This window comes from Ursus americanus, chromosome 25, assembly GCF_024610735.1.
Source record: "Ursus americanus isolate L20-20 chromosome 25, mUrsAme1.1.p, whole genome shotgun sequence".
Classification (NCBI taxonomy): Eukaryota; Metazoa; Chordata; class Mammalia; order Carnivora; family Ursidae; genus Ursus; species Ursus americanus.
The window spans coordinates 7,952,523-7,974,290 of NC_142151.1; the positions used below are offsets into that span (position 1 = coordinate 7,952,523).

The 21,768-nt window shown below is 47.5% G+C and overlaps 1 protein-coding gene across 3 annotated transcripts in view; it reads right to left on the reverse strand.

Annotated features, from left to right (window-relative positions):
* ANO2 (anoctamin 2) overlaps positions 1-21,768 on the reverse strand; it is a 350,061-nt gene that overhangs the window by 249,758 nt on the left and 78,535 nt on the right. For 2 of the 3 annotated variants that reach the window (XM_087855561.1, XM_045781339.2), the window contains exon 4: positions 16,179-16,277. The exons of the other annotated variant lie outside the window; for it this stretch is intronic. In XM_087855561.1, the coding sequence (XP_087711687.1) occupies positions 16,179-16,277 (99 nt within the window). The remainder of the gene's footprint in view (positions 1-16,178; positions 16,278-21,768) is intronic. 3 annotated transcript variants of the gene reach the window in all.

Below are 21,768 nucleotides of genomic sequence, written 5' to 3' on the forward strand. Positions count from 1 at the left end.
AAACTTTTCGCTATCTTTGAACAAACTAATGAGTGAATGAATGAATGAATGAATGATCAATGTGGGGGAAACCAGCATTGATGATGGCAGTTGCTGCTCAAGAAGCCCCAGCTGGGGACACAACAGACAAGGTAACAGGCCTGGTAGAAATAAACCAGACTGGAGAATAAAGCCAAAAGCCCAAAGACTGGCTCCCTTCCTGTCCTCACCAACTACAAAGGTACATGGGAGCCCAGCCTTGGCAGAGGTCAGGAATGCCTGTATTCAACTAGTACAGATTAATCAGCCAGCAGCTGTCTCAGGGCTTTGTTCGAGCAGAAGGTTAGCTGAGAACCTCCACGCCATTCTTGACCCCACCTTGGCAGTGGACCTGGTAGCGCTCACGTGGAGAGATACCTAAGAGGAGTAGGCACCTATGGAATGCCTTTAGAGGGACCAGGCATAGGCCCAGGATAAATTTTGACTGTTTCTTAATGAAGGAGGGGGCGGAGGGGGGGGGGACTCCAAATCACTGAAAGCAATATCGTCTGCCTCCAGGCAAAATGTCAAAGGAGTAGAGGGTGAGTCTCACCAGAAACATCAAGGTAATATCCACTCCACAGCCCCGACCAAGACCCCAAACAAACATGCCCAGGCTGAAAGGTCCAACTGACTTAACGTCAGAAGGAGATTTCTCAAATGTCACGGACTCGTGGGGGATGGAGCCAGACACACACCCACCATAAAACACAGGTGGGTGGCCACATGGCCCAATGCCATGGACACTAAACTAATAGGACTAAGGACCTGCTCCCTACCTCCGTGCCTGGGCATGCGTTGTACCTATTCCTGAAACTTCTTCCCTTCCTTTTCACCTGAACGACTCCTTCTTCTCCTTCACCACTAGGCTTAAGCATCAACTTGCCAGAAAAACTTGTGGGGAAGTTGGTCACCCTGAAATAATGGTTGCTGTGGTCTGAATGTTTGTGGCCCCCTGGATGTCCGTGTTCCCCCAAAATTCCTATTTTGAAATCCTTAAAGCCCAATGTGATGTTATGAGAAGGTGGGGCCTTTGGGAGATGACTCGATCATGACGGGGGAGCCCCATCCACCACATGAAGACACAGCGAAGAAGGACGAGCAATGAACCAGGAAGAGGGCCCTCACCTGACCACGCTGGCACCCTGGCCTTGGACTCTAGCCTCCAGAGCTATGAGAAAAAAATTCCTCATTAATAAGCATATCTGTGGTATTTCATTACGGCAGCCCCAATGGACCAAGACCATGGTTTTCAAGATACTGGCCATCGGGCAGCGAAGTTCCTGGGAGATGGGAAAGAAGCAAGATGGCTGCTGGGATGGCTCCAGCTCACTACCTTAAGAGAAGTTCTCGGCCACGGGGCAGGAAGGGGAGACAAGTGGAGCCCATCGAGCCCCCTGAGCCGAGGAGACAGAGCTGTAAGTCTGGGGAGGACAAGGCCACTGGTGGCCACAGGACAGAGTAGCCCAGAGGAAAGAGCTTCACAAGGAGCCCCAGAGGTCTGCAGAAGGTCCCCTGTGAGAATTTGGCCACATGGATACAAGGGAACTAGCTGAGCCTGGAGAAAGAACCATCTAAAAGGACTGAAAATAGCACCTCTTCCCATCAGGCAGAATGGAAAATCTCATCATCCACAGGGCACTGGATAGAGTCCTCAGGTCGGCTCGGTAGTGCAGGATAATTAGCCCTAGCCCGTGCACGGCTCCAGATCCACTTAACAAATCATAAAAGAAAGAACTGGACTAAGTGCCTTGTAAAGTACTGTCCAAGTCTAACATTCTACAGCTTTAGACATTTAATGAAAAAGAAACATTCGTGATGTTGTAAGCATCGCCTAGATGCCAGGCGCTGAGCTTGATGGTTGATCTGCCAGGTGCTGGACAAGCACAAAGATGATGAGGACCCTTCCGCCACAGAATGATCTGCCATGTGTCCAGCACTTCCGCGAGCACCATCTCATTGGGCTCCACAAAAACTCTGCAAGTGTGCCTGCCACGTAGTATTAGCGTCGCTATTTTACAAATGGGGAAACTGAGACTCAGAAGGGCAAGGAATTGCCAGAGTCGGTGGGGAAACCAGGCCTAAAACCCCGGTTTCCTGACTCCCCCATCCAGGCTCTTTCCTGCAACCTTTGATCCTTAGAAGGGCTCCACTATCCCTCAAAGACACAGGCTGGAGCTCCCCTTTGGTCCCCACCAAACCCAGCAGTCTGGCTCTTCTCCTGTGTCCAGCAGGATCCAGGAAAGGCACTCTGATCCTCTTTATTATCATTAATATGCTCAGCAGCGGCATCGTTATTACTGTTATTCTTGGACATCAGAGAATTATGAACATCCTCAGAAATGGCAAGACACATGTTAGCCAGCTGTTCCCCATTATGCCCTCCCTGGGTACACGATACGCCTTTCATGTGCTTAAAATCATAAATAATTTTTAAAGTATGTTGCTCTTATTTTTTATTCCAGGGCTCAAATGTGGTTCTCATAAAAGCTCACTTTGGCCTCATTGTCACAGTCTAAGAGGTTTACCGAGATTCCTTCTTTTCTTACTTCTTTTTCCCCCCTTGTCTCCCTTTGCCTCTCCCCTCTGGAGGGGCACAGCACTGTGGTCTGAGGGCTGATTTGTTTCCTTCCGGCACGGGAACCATGTCCCCCCCCCCCCGGGATGCAAGGAACCAAGGCTATGGTGATATCTATCATGAACAGATACACAGTACTGTCCCCATTTTCCAGATAAAGAAACCAAGACAGAGAAAGTTTTACTAACTTGCCCAGTATCATATAAACATGACCCCAAAGATCAAGGAGAAGATCTAACCATATGAACTATACACAATATAGTCTTGATTTTCTAAGAGTCCTTTATCCGTAGTGAGCAAAGAAGGCCTGTCCTTATAACTCGTAGGAAAAGTCAGCGGGATGAGCAGAGACCAGGTGAAAAGATGGAGAGTGAGCCCAGCTGTGAATACGTGTGTCTGCTTACACCCCATGACTCAAAAGGTATTACTTCCGATTATCTGCCTCTTTTTTTAAAAAGACTTTATTTATTTAATTGAGAGACAGAGAGAGTGCATGTGTGTACAAGCAGGGGGAGCAGCAGACAGAGGGAGAGGGAGAGGGAGAAGCAGGCTCCCCACTGAGCAGGGAGCCCGAAGTGGGGCTTGATCCCAGGACCCTGGGATCATGACCTGAGCTGAGGGCAGACGCTTAACCTACTGAGCCCCCCAAGCACCCTCTCTGCCTCTTTTAATCTATTTATGCTTTCCTCTATTCCTCTGGTCACTGGATAACCGAGGGTCAACCGTTACCATTTACAACAACTCGCTCACCTCGAGCGGTAGGGCTGGGATGAAGATGGTCATCATTACTGACACAGGCACACTCACACTGAAACGTCAGTGCGGAGCTGGCACCACAAGCCACCGGCTGGATGGGGGTGGAAGCCTCTGAACTCAAGAAGTCATGAGGAAGAGAAGCTAAAGATGCAGCAGAATTTGTCCCCTGTTCTCATGCCTCATGTTGGTACCTGAGGGCAAAGAGAGGGTCACACGTGCACACACACACACACACACACACGTGCGCATGCACACTCTGCATCGGACCTGAGGAGTCCCCCGCGTAAGCATTTACACTTGGCATGTGAGGTGCAAGCAGCACCAGGAGCCACTGAGATCAGCTGCATCCTAGCTCCCACGGGGAGACACTGTGTGACACTGACAGCAGGAATTAACGAGTCTCTTCATCCCTTCCTGTGCTCACAGGTCCATTTCCTCCCTGAAGCACCACTGAGCGTGGAAAGTGATAAACTTACAAAACACACACTCTCCCATTGTTTAACTCTGTATTCATTTACGGTTTTCAATTCTGCTTTGGTATGTCCTCTACACATGAATGAATATTTGCTGACTTTAAAAATATGGGCTAAAATCCAAACTACTTACATGGCTGACAAAGTGCCTGTGAGCCGTGCCTCCTGCCTCCTGCCACACGCACACTGGCATGCGGGCCTCCTCTCATTTCCCCACACTGGCTGGGCTTTTCTTACCTCAGGACTGGACGACGTATGCTTCCCTCTTCACATGCCCTCCCTACCTGGAAGACCCTAACGCAGCCCTTGGGTCTAAGCTCAAATGGTGCCTTCCCTCACTCTGCCCCACGCCTAAATTAGTTTCCTCTGGTTGACTCTCTATCCACCCTGCTCTTTTTCGTCTGTGGATGCCTCCCAGCTCATACAGCTCTCTTCTGAATCTTCACCATGACAAAGTCACATGGGGCCAGGACCGGTTGTAGTCACCACTGAATCACCCACCCTCAGCAGGGTCATCTCATAGCTAGTGATACGCAACAGGTATTCACCAGATGGATGGATGGATGGATGGATGGATGGATGGACAGATGGATGTGTGGATGGATGCATGGATGCATGAATGGATGGATGGATGGATGGATGGATGGACAGACGGATGTGTGGATGGACGCATGGATGGATGGATGAGTGGATGGGTGGGTGGATGGATGGATGGATGGATGCATGGATGGTTGGACCGACGGACGGATGGATGGATGGATGGATGGATGGATGGATGGATGGATGGATGGATAGATGGATGTGTGGATGGATGCATGGATGCATGAATGGATGGATGGATAGATGGACAGATGGATGTGTGGATGGATGCATGGATGGATGGATGGATGAGTGGATGGGTGGGTGTGTGGATGGATGGATGGATGGATGGATGGATGGATGGATGGATGGATGGATGGATGGATGTGTGGATGGGTGGGTGGATGCATGGATGGGTGGACTGACGGATGGATGGATGGATGGATGGATGGATGGATGGATGGATGGATGCGTGGATGGATGGATGGATGGATGGATGGATGGATGGATGGATGGATGGACGTATGGATGGATGGATGGATGGATGGATGGATGGATGGATGGATGGACGGGTGGACGGGTGGGTGTGTGGATGGATGGATGGATGGATGGATGGATGGATGGATGGATGGACGGACGGATGTGTGGATGGGTGGGTGGGTGCGTGTATGAAAAATGTGGCCTTCCAGAAAGGCTAGGACCCCCTATACACAACCTCGCCCTATTCCAGGTACAATGAGACTCTTCCCAAATGTTTCTTGGCAACTGAAGGAGCAGCTGAAAACCCAGATCAGGGATGGCCACTATGGTTCGTGTGCTGCCAGCCCCATCCCTATAGACAGTCCTAATGGATGGCAGAGGTCCTCCCAAATGCCCTCATGTGGGCCTCACAGCCCATTTGGCAACAGTCTGCAGCCCGCTGCCACCACAGATTAGGTGTGGTATGTGGGACCCGTTCTTTCATTCATCATCCCAAGCCCCTTTTAGGCGCCGACTGCACCACAAAACCAAATCCCTGCCCTCATAGAGCTTCCCAGGTAGTGGGGAGACAGACAATCAAACGAAGACACAAATACATGACTCAGGGGTGGGCAGCACCAAGTGTCAGGAAAGAAAAACAGTAGAAGGGGGTGGAGTGTAGCAGGGGACCTGCCTCAAATAGGGTGGTCGGGGAGGCCTGTCCGAGGAGGGGACACATGAGCAGAGCCCCCAGAGATGTGAGGGAGTTCTGCAGGTAGTTAAAGAAGGTCTTCCAGGCAGAGGGAAGAGCGAGCTGAGATGCCCTGAGATGGAAACACTCTGGAGGAACGGCAAGGAGGTCAGTGTGGCTGGAGCAGAGCGAGCAAGTAGCGAGTGGTGGGAAATCAGTTTCTGTACCAGAGGTGGCAGATATGGCATCCACTTTGGGTCCCTGACAGAGACGTTGTCATTCCTGGCCCCTCTCTGACCAACAGCCCTTCCTGCCTCCCGCAGGAATCACAGAACACCGTCCGGCTGGACCTTGCCCCGGCCATGGGACACATCCATGGTCCCACTCTGCCGTTCCACCCACTGCCCATCCTCAGGCTTTCATCGGTGCAGTGCTGGTAAACGCTTAGCAACTACCTGGAGGAGGGGGCTTGGGTTGCTGATGTGTCCCATCTGTGGATTTCTATGGTATAAATAATGCCCGTCATGGCCATTTTCAAGCTACCAATGGTGTAATGACCAGCTTGCAAAATTCTTGAAAATGTAACAATCGGATCTCAAGCAGTGTTAGGAGTTACTATGTCATCAACCCCAGTGCTTACTGGGTAAGAAGAGCTCTCTGTCCATGAGCCCCAAGTGCCAGAAGCTGACTGCCCCTGCCTGCTTCTGTGCCTCTCCCCTCCTGCTCAGCCTTCCCCATACACCCTCAGGAGCAGCCATGGCCAAGCTGGAAGAGCGCCCACATGGCCCCATTACTCAGGACGGTCCTGCATACTCAACATCTAGTACTGTGTCCTGGCATAATCATAGGGCCCCATTTGGGATGGTAAATTCAATGGTCAGCCTGCCCGCTGCCCTCCAGAACTGGGTCCGGGGTCCAGGTCCCAGCCAGTCCCAGGCTGCCTGTGCTACCCCGGTTCAGAGAGGTATGACTCGAGGCTTTAAAAAAAGAAAGTCACCATTTCTATCTCCATTTTTTTTTTAACCTTGAGTCTTAAAACAACTTAATACAGCCATTCAAATTCACTTCCCATTACATTTTCAGCGTCACTGGTTTTGAGCCCCACGTCAGGGGGCTAACAGACCTGCATGAGGTTGGCCAGGCCTGTGCGGTCTCACCAGGACCCTATGCACGTCTAGAACATGGCCATGTGCCATGTCAGTTCTTCGCTCAAACCGCGGCACGTAGGTGGTATCAATTATTTTGTTTTTATTTTTGAAAATGAGAAGCATTACTGAAAACAAAAAAAAGGAATAAAAAGTCAAAGTATTCCTCACTCTTTCCAGCCTATTTAAATAGCAGTCAAAGAGCGTGCACCAAAAGCCCATAAAGATATCAAACACAAACACTACCCTCTCAGCTGTGCCTCTATTAAAAACAAATGTCCGGGAACAGACAATGACAACATGGGGCAAGGCCCACCTACAGCCAACCCTACGTAAACACCAACAGTTCTGGTTCGTTTAAAAATTACTGCCGGTAATAATAAGAAGAGTCTCCCTGAAAGCCATCTTGAAGGCTGAGCAGACAGTAACCTTTCTGCCTGTGACCAGGGGCCTACAAGCTCTCCATCCTTGACAAAGCTCATTGAGTTTCTCCTGCTTTTTACTTTCTGATCACCAGAGAGGATTCACTGAAAGATCAAAATAGCCCTAAGGAGTAATTAGCTCACCACCCGATGAAGGAAGGAGTTGGTCAGGATGAGGAGGGAAAGAATGTACCTCCTGTTCTGGAAGCCTGCATGAACTGTACACAGCTGTGAGCTGAAAGCCCGCCATTACAGTGGATCACAGCTGCAAGAAGGTCCTGGGGCTGGGGGAGAAGCAGGGTCTGGCATCCATCAGCCGGTCAATCTAGTATTTACTGATCATCTATTATTTAGGCAGCAACATACTGCAGTTTGCGGGAAACAAACAGGAAACATAAACTATAGTTCCTACTCTCTGGGGGGGGGGGGTTGGGGGAGCTTATGGCACCTTTGGAAATACAAGAGTATAAGGCATCCAAAGTAGTTAAGGAAAAACTAACAGATGAGAAAAATCTTGACTGTAGGTTGCCTAAGACTCCAAGTAAGGAATAAAGAAGGGTCTATGAGGGAAGTGAGATTTGGGCTGGGATACAAAAGAGGGGTTTCTTTATTGTTTATTTGTATATGTAGAGAAGATGGGGAGATCATTCCAGAACCAGAGGCAAATAGTGAAAGCATTTGAAAAGGCTCCAGCCCCTGGAAGAGAGTAAAGTACTCCCTCCTGACAAGAGCCTAAATCAGGGAGCTCAGTGTAGGCTCCACAGAGAGGCATGGGCAGGAAAACTCAGAGGAAACCCAGTGATGTTACCAGGCTCGGGGACAAAGGGCAGCCCGGATACAGAGTAGGGACCCACAGGCTAAGTGTAGTACCTCATTTAACACACAGCTTGAAGAAGTAGCAGCCGTGGGACACGTCTGTCTATGACAGAGAAGTCAGGGTCCAACCTCCAAACTTTACAGATGAGAAAGCTATAATCCAAGACTGCTCAGGAAACTTACTGCACCAGTCCAAAGCAACGACAAAAGAAAAATTCAGATGTGTTCCCTCTCCCAGCCCAGGAGTGTTTCATCTAGGATGGAGTTTCCCAGAGTATCTTCTGCAGATCACTGGTTCCCTGGGATACCTAGGAATACACCCACAGATAACCTATGAGTGTTCAGCAGGAAAAGAGCTGAATAAAATGGAACTGTGTTCTTTACTAAAAGTCTTCTCAGAACTTTTGATTTGTCAGATAAACTGTAATAATTAGGTGTTTCTAGAGTTTGTTAGATCATGAGCTTCTTTTAAAACAGAAGACCACTGGGCACCTGGGTGGCTCAGTCAGGGAAGCATCTGCCTTCAGCTCAGGTCATGGTCCTGGAGTCCTGGGATTGAGCCCCGTGTTGGGTTCCCTGCTCAGCGGGGAGTCTGCTTCTCCCTCTGCCCCTCACCCTGCTCGTGCTCTCTCTCTCTCTCAATCTCTCTCTCTCAAATAAATAATATCTTAAAAAAAAAAAAACCCAGAAGACTATTGTTCTTCAGTTTAGGCTCTGAGAAATGCTATTCTAGACCATGCTAGCTCAAGCTTCATTTTGGACTCCTCATTAAAGTGAGGTAGGAGCACAGCTTTGCAATCAGACGGAAATGAGACCTAGATCTAACCCCTTCATGCCATGTGACCTTAGGTATGCTTATTAGCCTCTTGAACCTGTTCCCTGGGCTTGGGGCTGCATTACTCCCATCTCAGCCTTGGCCTTCATTTGGTCTTCTCTCCTGTGTGCCTGTGGATCTCAATTCTCTTTCAGCCTGTTCTTGGATTTGGGCCCACCCTACACCCAGGATGATAGTATCTTGAGATCCTTACCTAATTATATCTGCAAAGACCTTTTTTCCAAATAAGATCACATTCACAAGTTCCAGGGTTAGGGCTTGGGCATATATTTTTGGACACCACTATTCAAACCACTACAGAAAGGGTTATGCACAAGTGCTTATGATGGTTAATTTTATGTCAACTTGACTGGCCATGGAGTGCCCAGATATTTGGCCAAACATTATTCTGAGAGTGTCTGTGAGGGTGTTTTTGGATGAGATTAACATCCGAGTGGGTAGACTGAGTAAAGCAGCTTGCTCTCCTAATGTGGGTGGGCCTCATCCAATCAGTTGAAGGCCTGAATAGAACAAAAAGGTTGAGTAAGAGGGAACTCCTGCCATTGATCTTCTCCTGCCCTCAGACTTGAACTGAAATAGGCTCTTCTTAGGTCTCAAACCCGATGGGCATTTGGACTGGAACTTACACCATTAGCTCTTTTGGGTCTCCAGCTTGCCAACTGTGTATCTTGGGATTTCTCAGCCTCCACAGTCACTTGGAACAATTCCTTATAATAAAGATATATAATACACACACTACCCAGATACACACACACACACACACACACACACGCACACACACACGTCCTATTGGTTCTGATTCTCTGGAGAGAGAGCCCTGATTAATACAAGCCTCAAATCCAGATAACTGAGAAGAGGTGCCCTGGTCCTGGCTGGGCAGCGACCCTGAAGCTGGCTGGACACCAGGAGCCAGAGGGAGGGTCTTCCCGTGGAACTTTTACAAAAGCCATGGTTACCAAATCAGAATCTCTAGAGAGGCAGTAGCAGCTACCCGAGACCAGCTTCCAGTAATTTACAAAGCTTAACAGAATTAATACTTTCCTCTAAGGGGCCACTCAGGTTAACCAAAATGCCAAGTGACTTTGCTTTTAGCTGGAATTATAGTCACTCAGTGTGGTAACACCAATTTTCTTACACTGATCAGAAATTTTTTAATGGCAGTTATATATGTTTTCGGTTACTGAAAATGAAAAGATGAATTATTCTTTAATAAATGCTGCTTAGTAGATAAAAGATATTTCAAACCATGAATTCCATGGAGAGGCTTAAAGGAGAAATGACATTTCTGCTCTTTTGTCTTTGAATCCTCGGCTCATGAGAAACTGACATACAGTACTTTGTACTAGAACCCACCCCGCACTGCAGTTTAACATGACGCCCTCAGTTCTTACCCAGAAGCACTGACGAAGTGGCTATACAAAGAACACTTCAGCACCTTATATGCACTCATTACTGAAAAAAGGTCCCTTCTACTGTTTGTGTCCTTGATATAACAATTATGCTTTAACAACAGGAAAAAGTTTGCCTCCTCTGCCAAAATAGATGCTCATTGCCATGGATTATGTGAGCCACAGCCCTTTCTGCCTTGGCTCCCAGGAAGCTCAAAGTGAAATCTGTCGCACTTGGATGAATCACTCTTATTTTTCATTTCCACGATCATCATTTCCCCTGAACTTACTTACTTTCCGCCAAGTACAGGGTTCTTTGTTATTTGTCCTTTTTAAAAATGATCCATATGCATTTATGACTTTGGTTGTAACCCATCGCAAGTCCTGTTTCGGGAAATAGGCTAAGATCTGAATTAATCCCAGGTTCGTGGGGGCAGAGACAGCAGTCAAACTCATGTCTCCATTTGCCACATCTGCTGTCTATCCCATAAAATGGGCGCCTTCGAGCCCTCCCTCCTGCACTGCGGGGCTGAGCAGCCTTCCTGCTGGCTCCTCCAGTGACTGCCTCACCGACCTCGCATATGCAGCCATTATGTTCAGGGACGCCCCAAGGAGCCATGCTCTAGGAAACAGAAATCCCCCAGCACACAGTGCAAAGGCCATCTGTTCCCGCCTCTCCACAGATTCCGCGTCTGGGCTTCTGGCTGCCTTGGCAGGTTGAAAGAACTGGGTCTGATTTCCCCCAACATTGCAGATGCTGGCTGTGACGGCAAACAGCAGGAAAGAGCCACCCAATTTGTTGCCAACTGTGCTGCCCTCTGCACAGCACATATGACCAACGATAGCGACAAAAGTCATAGTACCAGCTATCACGTGTTGCATGCACCTCTGTGCTAAACATCCCACATCAGCACGGCTCCTTACAGCAGCCCACCACGACATCTGTTACTCCTGTTTTGGAGATGAGGCTTGCTCTAAGCCTGCTTTCCTAAAAAGGCAGAACTTGCTGGAAGTTAACAGCATCTACTTGCATGCAAAGGGTTCATAAGCTAAAGTCCTCACAGGTTCCTGGGAACAGCAAACGTGGCCCCTGCAACATCAGTCTCTCTACTCGGAGCAGCCACGAAGTTTTGACAGACTGGACGAAAGTGATTTTCACCCACCCAGGCATGTCGCTTTGTCCAAATTCAGTGGACTCTGGCTGGATTAACATGATTTCATGAACAAGAATGGACTCCGTTACCTCCCCGTTGTCTGTTCCCAGCCTTGTCTGTGCTGTAGGGAGCACTCGGAGAATAAGTGAAATAAGGGGTACAAGGGGGGATGTTCGTTCACGTGGATAAAAAGAGAAGGAGAGAGAAATATCAAGGCTGGTAATGAGCAAGGCTGAGAAAGCACCCATTTCAAACCTTCCTGAGCTGCCCGGGCCCAAAGGCCAGGCCTTCCCACCCCCTTCCCGTGCACGGGTGTTGAGTGTGTCTCGCAAAATGCTGGCTCTCCTGTTGTTGTTTTTGGAAAACAAATGCTTCCTTCCAAGGTTCCCCCTCCCGGTTAATATCTGTGTTCAGGACTCCGAGTCCCTGGACGCATTACTATGGATTTGTCCAGGTTTGAGATCTCGATTTCGTGATTTCCTCCCCATCTTCCTGGTCTCTCCAGACCCTGCTGAGTTATGATACAAACCTCCACTGGCCTGGAGGATGCTCAGCTGACCCCGCGCCACGCCTCAGTCTTCCGCCGCATTCCCCCGGCCACCAGGATGTGGCCCTCTGCAAATGTGGTTTATTCTCCTTGTAGTCACCTCCCAAACCCACAACAGCAGGAGGAAAATGCTACTGGCCCCATGCTAGCCATCTGCAAACTGCCCTGTCTCGTCCGCCTTGTCCATGCCCCCTTCTCATCTCAGGAACTGGGTGTAACCCCCACCTCCACCCCTGTAATCAGGTCCTCAGTTTGATCATGAAAAACACATGCATCCTATCCCGCCGACTGAGTTATAGCTCCCTCTCCTGGTCATGACATCCCCTGCGAGGTCAGCCATTGCATTCTATGAATACAAAGAAGATGGGGGCCACGTGGCTGGAGCCTCAGAAGGATGCCACAACAGTCCACTTGTGTCAAGCCTGGGGCCCAGAAACCTTGGGGGAAAGCTCTTTCTATTATGTCTGCAGCCTTCTAGGAACCACCACCTCACTTTGCTGTCCCCAGACTCCCCGGCCCATAGTACCTACATGGAGACCCGTGCTGTACTAATAAATTGCCATGTGAGACAGTATTTAATTCATGCTTTGGTGTCTGGGTATGTGCATTTGTCCTATTGCGCCCTTTGACTGTAAGCTCTCTGAGAGCCTGGATTATTTCTGTGCCCTGCAGTGTCTCTCCAAAGACCCTCTACAGTGGGCCTTCCATCGGTGCTGGCTGCAGGGAAGCTGACTGGGGGGCTAGGAATCGAGAATGCACGTACAAATATTTGAGTGCATGGACACAACGATACACTCCTATATTTCCATAGCACTGGTTAGGAATTAGAGTCTTAGAACAATCATCTAAGAAAAATAGGGCAGGTATTATTATGCCCATCTTACAGATGAGGACCTGGGGCTCCAAAAGAGGAAGTGACATCCCCAAGTCACACAGCAAATATGCACAGAACCAAGGCAAGAAGTCTGGGCTTCTGAGGACTCGCCTTGCACAGCATCCGCCATCCTACGCCCCCAAAAGGAAAAGGAAAAGGAAAGGAAGGGGGGGGCGGGAACAGCTTAACTGCCCATCCACAGATGAATGGATAAAGAAGATGTGGTATGTATGCCCAGTGGAATCTCACTCAGCCATGAGAAACAAGGGCATCCTACCCTTTGCAACATGGATGAACCCTGAGCACATGACGCTAAGTGAGATTAAGTCAGAGAAAAAAATGTCCTGTGTACTCTCACTTATATGTGGAATCTAAGAAGCCAGTCTGTAAAAACAGACAGTAAAAGGGTGGTTACCAGGGGATCAGGGAAGTGGAGGGATAGGACAGATATGGTTTAAGGGTTCCTATCTGCAACGAGTAAGAAATAAGCACGAGAGATCTAATGCACGATATAGTGAATACAGACAAGGATGCTGTCTCATAGCCATTGAACTCGCTAAGCGACTAGAACTTAACTATTCCAACCACTAAAAAGAATAATTATGTAACAGAGTTGCTAATTATTGCTACAATGATAATCATATTACAATACATAAATGTACCAAATTTACAAGTTGTAGATTTTAAATTTATGCAAGGTTATGTCAAATATATTTGAATTATTTTAAAAATGAAAAAAAAAAAGATGAAGAAGGAGGGAAACTCAGAGATGGCTGCATTGTAATATGTCCTTGCCCTCGTCATCTCATCTACAAACCCAAGTGCAGGCACTACCTAAACCGCAGGTGGTTGCTCCAGGGGGCTAAGCGTGTGGGTGCATATAACTGTGGCGGGAAGACGAGTCATTGAAGCAGATCTATGCTCTCAAAGGTATGAGCCTGTGAAAGGACAAACAGAGACCAGGGGTAGGCACTACATGGGGGCTGAGTCTGGGAATGAAGATGAGAAGAAGGTGGTAAAGAAATGAGAGGTATGGCAGGATGTCCCAAAAACAGAGAAGGAGGCTAGGAAAAGGCATCAGGAGACAGAGGCAGAAAGGGGAGGGAAGAAGGATGGGAAGGAGAGCAAAGAAGAAAGAGACATAAGAGGGAAGAGAAGGATAGACACTTTTTCTATGTCTCTAGCTTTCCTGCTATAAGGAGCATCCTGGGTGATAGAAGCCATAGCATGGCCATTAGAGTTTTGCTCACCTTCTTTCCAAGGATCAGCCAGCAAGGATAAAACACAAGAAGCAAGATACAAATAGAATGAGATGAAGAGAACGTTTGATACTCACATAAACCAGAGAAAGGAAAAGAAATATATTGAAGTTAGAAGCAGAAGAAAGAGAATTGAGAGGGTTGGCCAGGTTAGGACACTACCAGGGGGTAGCAGAAGCTTCCATCCAAGACTGATACTTGGGATGCATCAGGGAGACCATCAGTGGAGGAGGAGTAGAGGGCCATGACAAAGATGGCGCCTGCATTTGAGAACAATGCACTTAGGAGCAAGAGGTCCAAAACTAGGAGACAACACAGCAGTGCAAATGAAGGGGAAAAGACCCTGGTGCGGTCCTTGTGAAAACAAGACACTCAGGCAGGGGACCCCAAAACATTTACTTTTTACTGGCAGAATGTCTGTAGCTGATATTCTGATATTCATGTCTGCGTTTGTTCACTATTTGATAGTCATTTGTCCACCTGCCATGAAGGTATCATCTGTCTTAATAAACCTATAAAAACGGAACCCACAGACTTTACCCTTCCTGAGTAGGGCATTCGTGATGGTGGCACACATGCTGGTATTTGATGAGTGAATTTTGATGGAGACGGTAGATCTGTTGGTAGCAAAGATGGTATAAACATAGCCAATGATGCTTATCGAAACAGTGTTGCTGACTCTGAAGATGGTAATGATAGTGCAGACAGTGATAAGAAGGCAGGTGGTAACAGTGGTGACGCAGAAGGCAACAGACATGGAGTTCTGTTCATGATGGGGGTGGAAATTACCGTGATGGTAGTTGGAATGAGGAAAACGATCTCTGCAAAGCTAGGTAACCACTTATAAAACACTATGGGTGTGTGTGTGTGTGTGTGTGTGTGTGTGTGTGTGTGTGAATGATAGGGAGACACAGAGACAAAGAAACAGAGAAAGAGAGAGACAGAGACAGAGAGACATCATCTATAAATCACCCCTCATGAAACTAGAGTAGCATCTGCCCCAGGACGCTGCCTAGAGACATCACAAATGGCCCAAGTCCGTAGCCACTCCTTTCTGCTAAAATACCTAATTAAAAAAAAAAAAAAAAAAAAAAGAAAGAAAGGAATGATAAATCTGTGGACACTTTTCCTTTCTCTTTGTAAGTGTTTGGTGGATTTTGTTATACAAGGACACTTACCTAGGAATTCCTGGGGAGATTTTGAAGTCATACATAAACTATGTTGGCTGAAAAGAACCTCAAAAATCATCTGAACTGTGTGGTTCTCAACTCAAATATGCATCAGAACCTACAGGGATGTTTGTTTTTCCACAATACTGATGTCAAGAACCTCATTCCATATGAACCACCTGAATCAAAATCCCAGAGGTGGGACACCAGCATAAACAATTTAAAAACATTCCTCAGGGGCGCCTGGGTGGCACAGCGATTAAAGCGTCTGCCTTCGGCTCAGGGCGTGATCCCGGCGTTATGGGATCGAGCCCCACATCAGGCTCCTCTGCTATGAGCCTGCTTCTTCCTCTCCCACTCCCCCTGCTTATGTTCCCTCTCTCGCTGGCTGTCTCTATCTCTGTTGAATAAATAAATAAAATCTTTAAAAAAAAAAAAAAAAACATTCCCCAGATGATTTTTTTTTATCAACTCTGATTAAGAACCTTCTATTTTACAGATGAGATAAGCAACAGCCACCACCACACAGTACTTAGTGGCAGGGTCACAACCAGAATAGGAATTTTTGCAGCAAGTCTGGTGCTATTCTCCCTGCATGCTGCTGACCCAATCAGCAGGTTTGTTGTCTGCTCTCATTGCTACATTTGCTCAAAAAAAATTAAAAATAAATAAAAAATAAATAATGCCTGAAGGTGTTGGGACACCAAGAAGAGGGAGAGAAGAGGTGTAACAGAGAAACCAAGAAGCTGGACCAGGGCAATGCCTGGTTTCTCGTGAAGCACATCCCAGGTAGAACTCCAAGGTGAAGGGATCTCCCAAGCCCAGCCCCTCTCTCCACCCCAACTTTCTTCCCCATGCTACCCACATCTCTGCGCCATACTTAGGGTCCCTGGGGAGGCAAGTGCAATTTCAACTCCACAAACCCTCATCTCCCAAACCCTGGCCTTGTCCCCACACTATTCCCATCCAGCCAGCCCTCAGGAGGCCCCCAAACCCAGAAGAAACATCCTCATACTTTCTTGGTGGGGACTTTGATCTTCAAGAACTCCGCCTCTCTGGCCAGCACCTGCCACGGGGCATGTATCCGGACAAAGATGGATCCCTGGCTTTTACTCTGTAAGGTACAAAGGAAGAAGAAATGGAAACACTTAGAAGGACATAGCTTAAATTCCTGTCTCCCCAACTCTCCCAAATGAGAAGCCCTTGACCTGGTGTTTCTTCGGTTTCTAGTGTTTGTTCTCTTTAAACTTCACCAGGACCCAGGCCCCTCCCGCCCAGATCCCCTTCACCAGTTCTATTCCAGAAAGGCTGTCATCAAAAACCACAGAATACTGTTCCCAAAGTGTGGTCCCAGGAGGCTTGGTGGCTTCAGAGGAAAAGAAGAATTAAAATGAGTCTGTCCCCAAATTTGAAACGTAAGCAATTAGGATTTTTGCAGAAACCCTATCGCGCTCTTCGTAGCAGAGAGGAGTTACCTTTGCTGACATTCGGTGAGCAGCCTGACGTTCACCCCATTTACACAGTTTCACTGTTTATTGTTAAGTTAGTATCTGTGTTCCTACTGTGCCGTGTCATAGCCCCAAATGATAAAAGTGGTTCACCAAAGCCCAAAAGTAGTCATATAAATAATAACGTAAACAGTACAATGCAAAACGACATCATCAGCATAAATCATGAACAGGGCTCCAGGTGAATACAGATTATGAACCTGTGTCCCAGCATAAGTGATTCTGCGAGTGTAGCGATTTCACCCAAAAATGGAAAGGAAAGGAAATGCAGTGATGAGTATTTGAAAATTAGGTCTTATTGACTCAGTAACCTTGGTCACAGTGTCTGCGATTAAAAAAAAAAAAATCAGTCAGATTATGACATGAAGCTGTCAGTTTCTCCCCATCTTCAAATAAAACCTCAAATTCTTTTCAAAACAAGCACAAAGAAAACAACTACTTCTGACACTAATTCAATTAGTTTTGCCACTGAAGAATGAGAGGAAACCAAAACAAGTCAGAAAAATGGACAAAAGCTCCCTTCTTGGTGAGAAGCTTCTAAAACCACCTGCAGAATTCATGACAAACACCGTGTTCACAGAGAAAGCAGAACAAGCCAACGGTACCATTGCTTCATCAGGGGACTGCTGGGGACCACAGGGAACCTGGGCACCGCAGTGGGAAGATGCTGGTGTGCCGGCCAGCCTGCCACTGACATTGGTGTGCAGCCGAGGGGCACTGTGGGAATCCGATCCCAGTGCATGTGCTCTACAGAGAGAAAGCTCACGGCTTCTGGTTCTGCTGACCCCCTACACCCCCCGAGGTTTCTACTGAATTCCTGTGTATTTTGGGAAACAGGAAGCAGAGACCAGGACCAAGAAGACCAACTCTGCGTGCAGCAAGGTGTTACTGCTCACGTAAAAGCAGGTGTCCCCTTTGAAAATCACCCTCCAGCTTCTTTCGCAAAGAATGAATGTGTTCAGGGCACCCAGGTGGTGCAGTTGGTTAAGCTTCTGACTCCTGGTTTGGGCTCAGGTCATGATCTCAGGGTTGTGAGATCGAGTCCCGCGTCAGGCTCCGCACACTCAGTGTGGAGTCTGTTTGAGATTCTCTCTCTCCCTCTCCCTCTGCCTCTCCCACTCATACTCTCTCTATCTCTCGCTCTCAAATAAATAAATCTTAAAAAAAAAAAAAAAAAGAATGAATGTGTTCAACAATCCACCCTCTGACCATCTGCTTCTCCAGTGTTCTGGGCAAAAACATAGGTGGGCAGCCAGAGGACTGCATTCCCCACAGAAGTACACGGACCATGACAATGCATGACAATGAATAAGGTAAAGAGGTGCTTTACGATGTTTGTAATGCAAGTGAGGACTATCTCCATGATAACGAATGGCAGTCCCACAATATATTGATTAATTCGCACACCCAGAACCTACCCCACCCACTTCGGGGATGAAAGATTGTAATTTATAAGGGAGAAGGAGAAAGAAGAAACAAAGATTTTGCATGAAGACTGAATTATGGTATAAAAGTCTTGGAGAGTTTGCAAACATCAGGAAATAGTAATAATAATCGTGATGCGTATTTCCTGAGCGTGTGTGGCGTGCCAGGACAGAGCTAGATGGTCATGTACTTCAGCACAAAGAATATTCATGGCCATGCTGTCAGCAGGTACTATCACGTTCTCCACTTTACAGTTGAGGAAATCAAGGCAGGGAAATTTTAAATCGTTGGTCCAAAGTTACGTAGATAGTAGGATTAAAAAAAAAAAGTATTTGGATCCAAGCAGTCCATGCTCTACCTGATGATTTCTTGTCCACGGGGGACAGATGTAACATGTTACCGGGCAGAGTTACAAACCACCTCCAATGGCTGTAACAGAACATAAAGACATGCTTTTTGGACTAAAATCAAATTAAAAGATGGATAAAGAATCTACGAGGCAGTCCTAAGATGAAACACTCAACCACCCGGCTTCCAAGGACGACATAGTTCTACCAAAATACTGGAAGTGGCTTTCAGCAAGGAATCTCCTCAATTTCTAGGTCTGTCTATGCTTACAGTATCCAGGATTACTAGACGGAGTCATCCATCACTTGCTGCTACTTCTAACTGTAATTTAAGCTTTTCTAATTTAGAGAAAATGAAGGGTAAGAAAGGAAACCAGCTGGGAAGCTGACCTGTAGCCCCAGCTCTCCATCACGGCCCCAGGAAAGATGTTTTTGGTGAAAGATGGCAAACAGTACCATCCTTCCCGAGGAGATGAAATCATGACTATTACTGATTTTAATATACGATGTTTTGTCCTTACTTTTAAATTATGATGAATGATTTTTTTTGTAAACTTTATCTATAATTGGTAGTGCAAGTGTGTAGTGAATGTCCGTTAAGTGGCTGCAGATGTTCAAAGTTTGAGGAAGGGTTGGGAAGGCAAGAGGCAGAGTCCATGGCCTTGGGGGCAGATTGCTAGCCGTCCCCTGACAGCCATTCTCCTCCCCTTCATCTACTTTAAAACTAAGTGTATGGCCCTCCAGAATCAAGTCTGTATCTCCCCTACCATTAGATGTAACCATAACACTAATTTCTATGCAGTGCCATGTAGGTGAAAGTGTCACGAAGCAGCTGCTGGCAACCCTCTTCAATGACAGCCAGTAGGTACCCTTTTCCCCTCCATCACCCTCCCTTCCCCTGATCTGCTGCCTAGAACATGGGGACAAGCACATCAGACCTTGAGGTCAAAGTCAAGGCCAGAAAGAGCAAAGTATCAAGAGAAAATCTGGGTCCTAACCTCAGAGTGTCATAACAGCCCTGGGCTGTTCCCGGGATTTTCAGGTGAAAGGTAAAATTATTTAGCCATTGTGATATTAGAGGGTCTATTAATTGCAGCCGGACCTCTTTGCTAGTTTCCTCCAGCAAAGCATACTTCTCCTTCATTCTTCTCAAATGGGACTTGTTTTAAATGAAGATAAAAGCTGAAATGCAATCATATGGCGCTAACATCCAGTTGCGTCCCTTTCAATCCATGCAATATTGTTATCCTCTCATAAAAAGAAAATCACATGAGCTGATGTGAAACGTTGGCTGGTGTGACTGGCTATGTCTCCCAGAGAAAAACAAATACTTGAAAACCCCTGAGCAGATCCATCACCAAGAAGCAGAAGCTCTTTTTACCAACCCAGGAATCTAAAATTGGAGGGAAACACAGACTGAGCTTTAAATAAAAAAAAAAAAAAAAAAAAAAAAAGGTTTCCTACTTCTCTAAGTCCAACTGACTTCCATTCTTTCCCGTATTCGGATTCTCTTGGGCACCGCGGGGGAGTGGAAAGAGCTTGGGCTCCAGATCAAAACAGATTCAGATCTGAATCCTGGATTTTACAGCTGTAGGACTGGACAAGGCACTGAACCAAATGAGCCTCAGTTTCTTTATCTAAATATGAATGAGAAAGACGGCAGGTCTGTGGTGAGGATTGGAGATAAGGTTTCTGCGAAGTCCCTGCCACAGGGCCTGGAATGTGGGCCATGCAAGAGGTGAGCCATGACCGAGCTGATGGGCTCCACCGACTGGAATGACTGCAGGGACAGCATGTTCCCACAGCACCTGGCATGGGGCTGGACACACGGGAGGTCCTCCCTGAATTCCTGCAGTCAACAGAGAGACTCAGGGAATACCCGCTCCTGTTACATTACGATTGTGACTAACTAATCCTTCTTTACTGCCCTTGAACTTTTAAAATTATCAAAAAGATTTTCAAAATGTCCCATGTGTCCTCAAGGAATTAATGGGTTCAAAATGTAGTGCATCTGCAGGCTTTGAGGACAAGGTCAGAAAACATGACTTTCTGAAACCAACACGAAATTCAACATAAAGTCAGTAAGAGGTGGCATATCAGAGCATATAGCCCATCCCTAGCAGAGATTCTATAAATACGTTATCAGTGTGACTGGAGGGGCTTCCAAACCTCATCAGGCAACTAAAATTCAAGTCCACAGAAAAGGAACTGCAACATGTCACTTGGTTGTGGTCATCAGACAAAGGAGAAACAGTGCCCAGAGACTTCTGCAAGCCAGCACAAGCACAACCGTCTTGGGGACGCAACTACCCCAGGCACGAGAATGCAAAATAGACAACAGAGCCAGAAAAATTGCCCCCGCTCAGTTGAATGGTCTCACAAAACCGTGCTGCTGCTTTCACTGTGATTCTATTTTCATAAAACCCTACAAATTCTGTTTCTCCATATCCTGGGGGTCCGGAAAAGGTACCCAAGAAGAGGAGGCAGGTCAAGGAAATGAATAGCACGTATAGAAAAAACAAAAACGGTATGTGTAGGGTTCAGCACCATTCATATTTTCAGGCAACCACAGGGGGTTTTGGAGGTATCCCCACAGGTAAGGCGGCCTCCTGTACTCCTCAATCATAACCTGACTTGCGGCTCTCTCCATCTCTTTTAAGCTGCACTGTCAGTTGGTCCTAGACCTGTTCACCACTAACTCGATCAGTGGAACACGGACTTCACAAAGTGAAGTCGGGTCCCCATGTGCCGCTGTGCCCTACCTAATGAGCCAGTGTCCCATCCTCTCCCTCCTCCCTTCCTCTCTGAAATCACCTTGACAGCAGGCCTGACCATCGGCACCTTCTCTAACACGCCAGCACCTCTGCCCTCTCCCTGGACTCCAGCCACACAGCCCTTGCCACGGGCTTCCAACTGCTCCAGCCAGCGCCCCGCTTCAGAACCTCCTCGCACTCTCTTTCCTCCCCTGCAAAGCCCTCCTCTGCCCTCAGACCCAGCCAACCCCTAACTGCTTCTTAGCTGAAACATTGCTTTCTCCAGGAGGCCTTTTCTGAGCCCTGGATTATGCCTGGTCCCCCCTCTCGGCTGCCTGGCCCCCATCCTTCTCCTCCATGGCACCGGTCGCTAGTGCAATCACTGTGAGTAGGTGGCTAATGCTTGTCTTCCTGGCTAGACCTTAAGCTCTAGGAGGACAAAGAACTTGTGTCTCTCTTGCTGACAGCTTTGTCCTCAGCCGCCAACACAGTACTGGCATACAGGACTTGCTCAGTGAGCAGGACTATAACTTCAGTGTGCACAGGCGCCTCCCTAGTTCTCCTTGGATCCT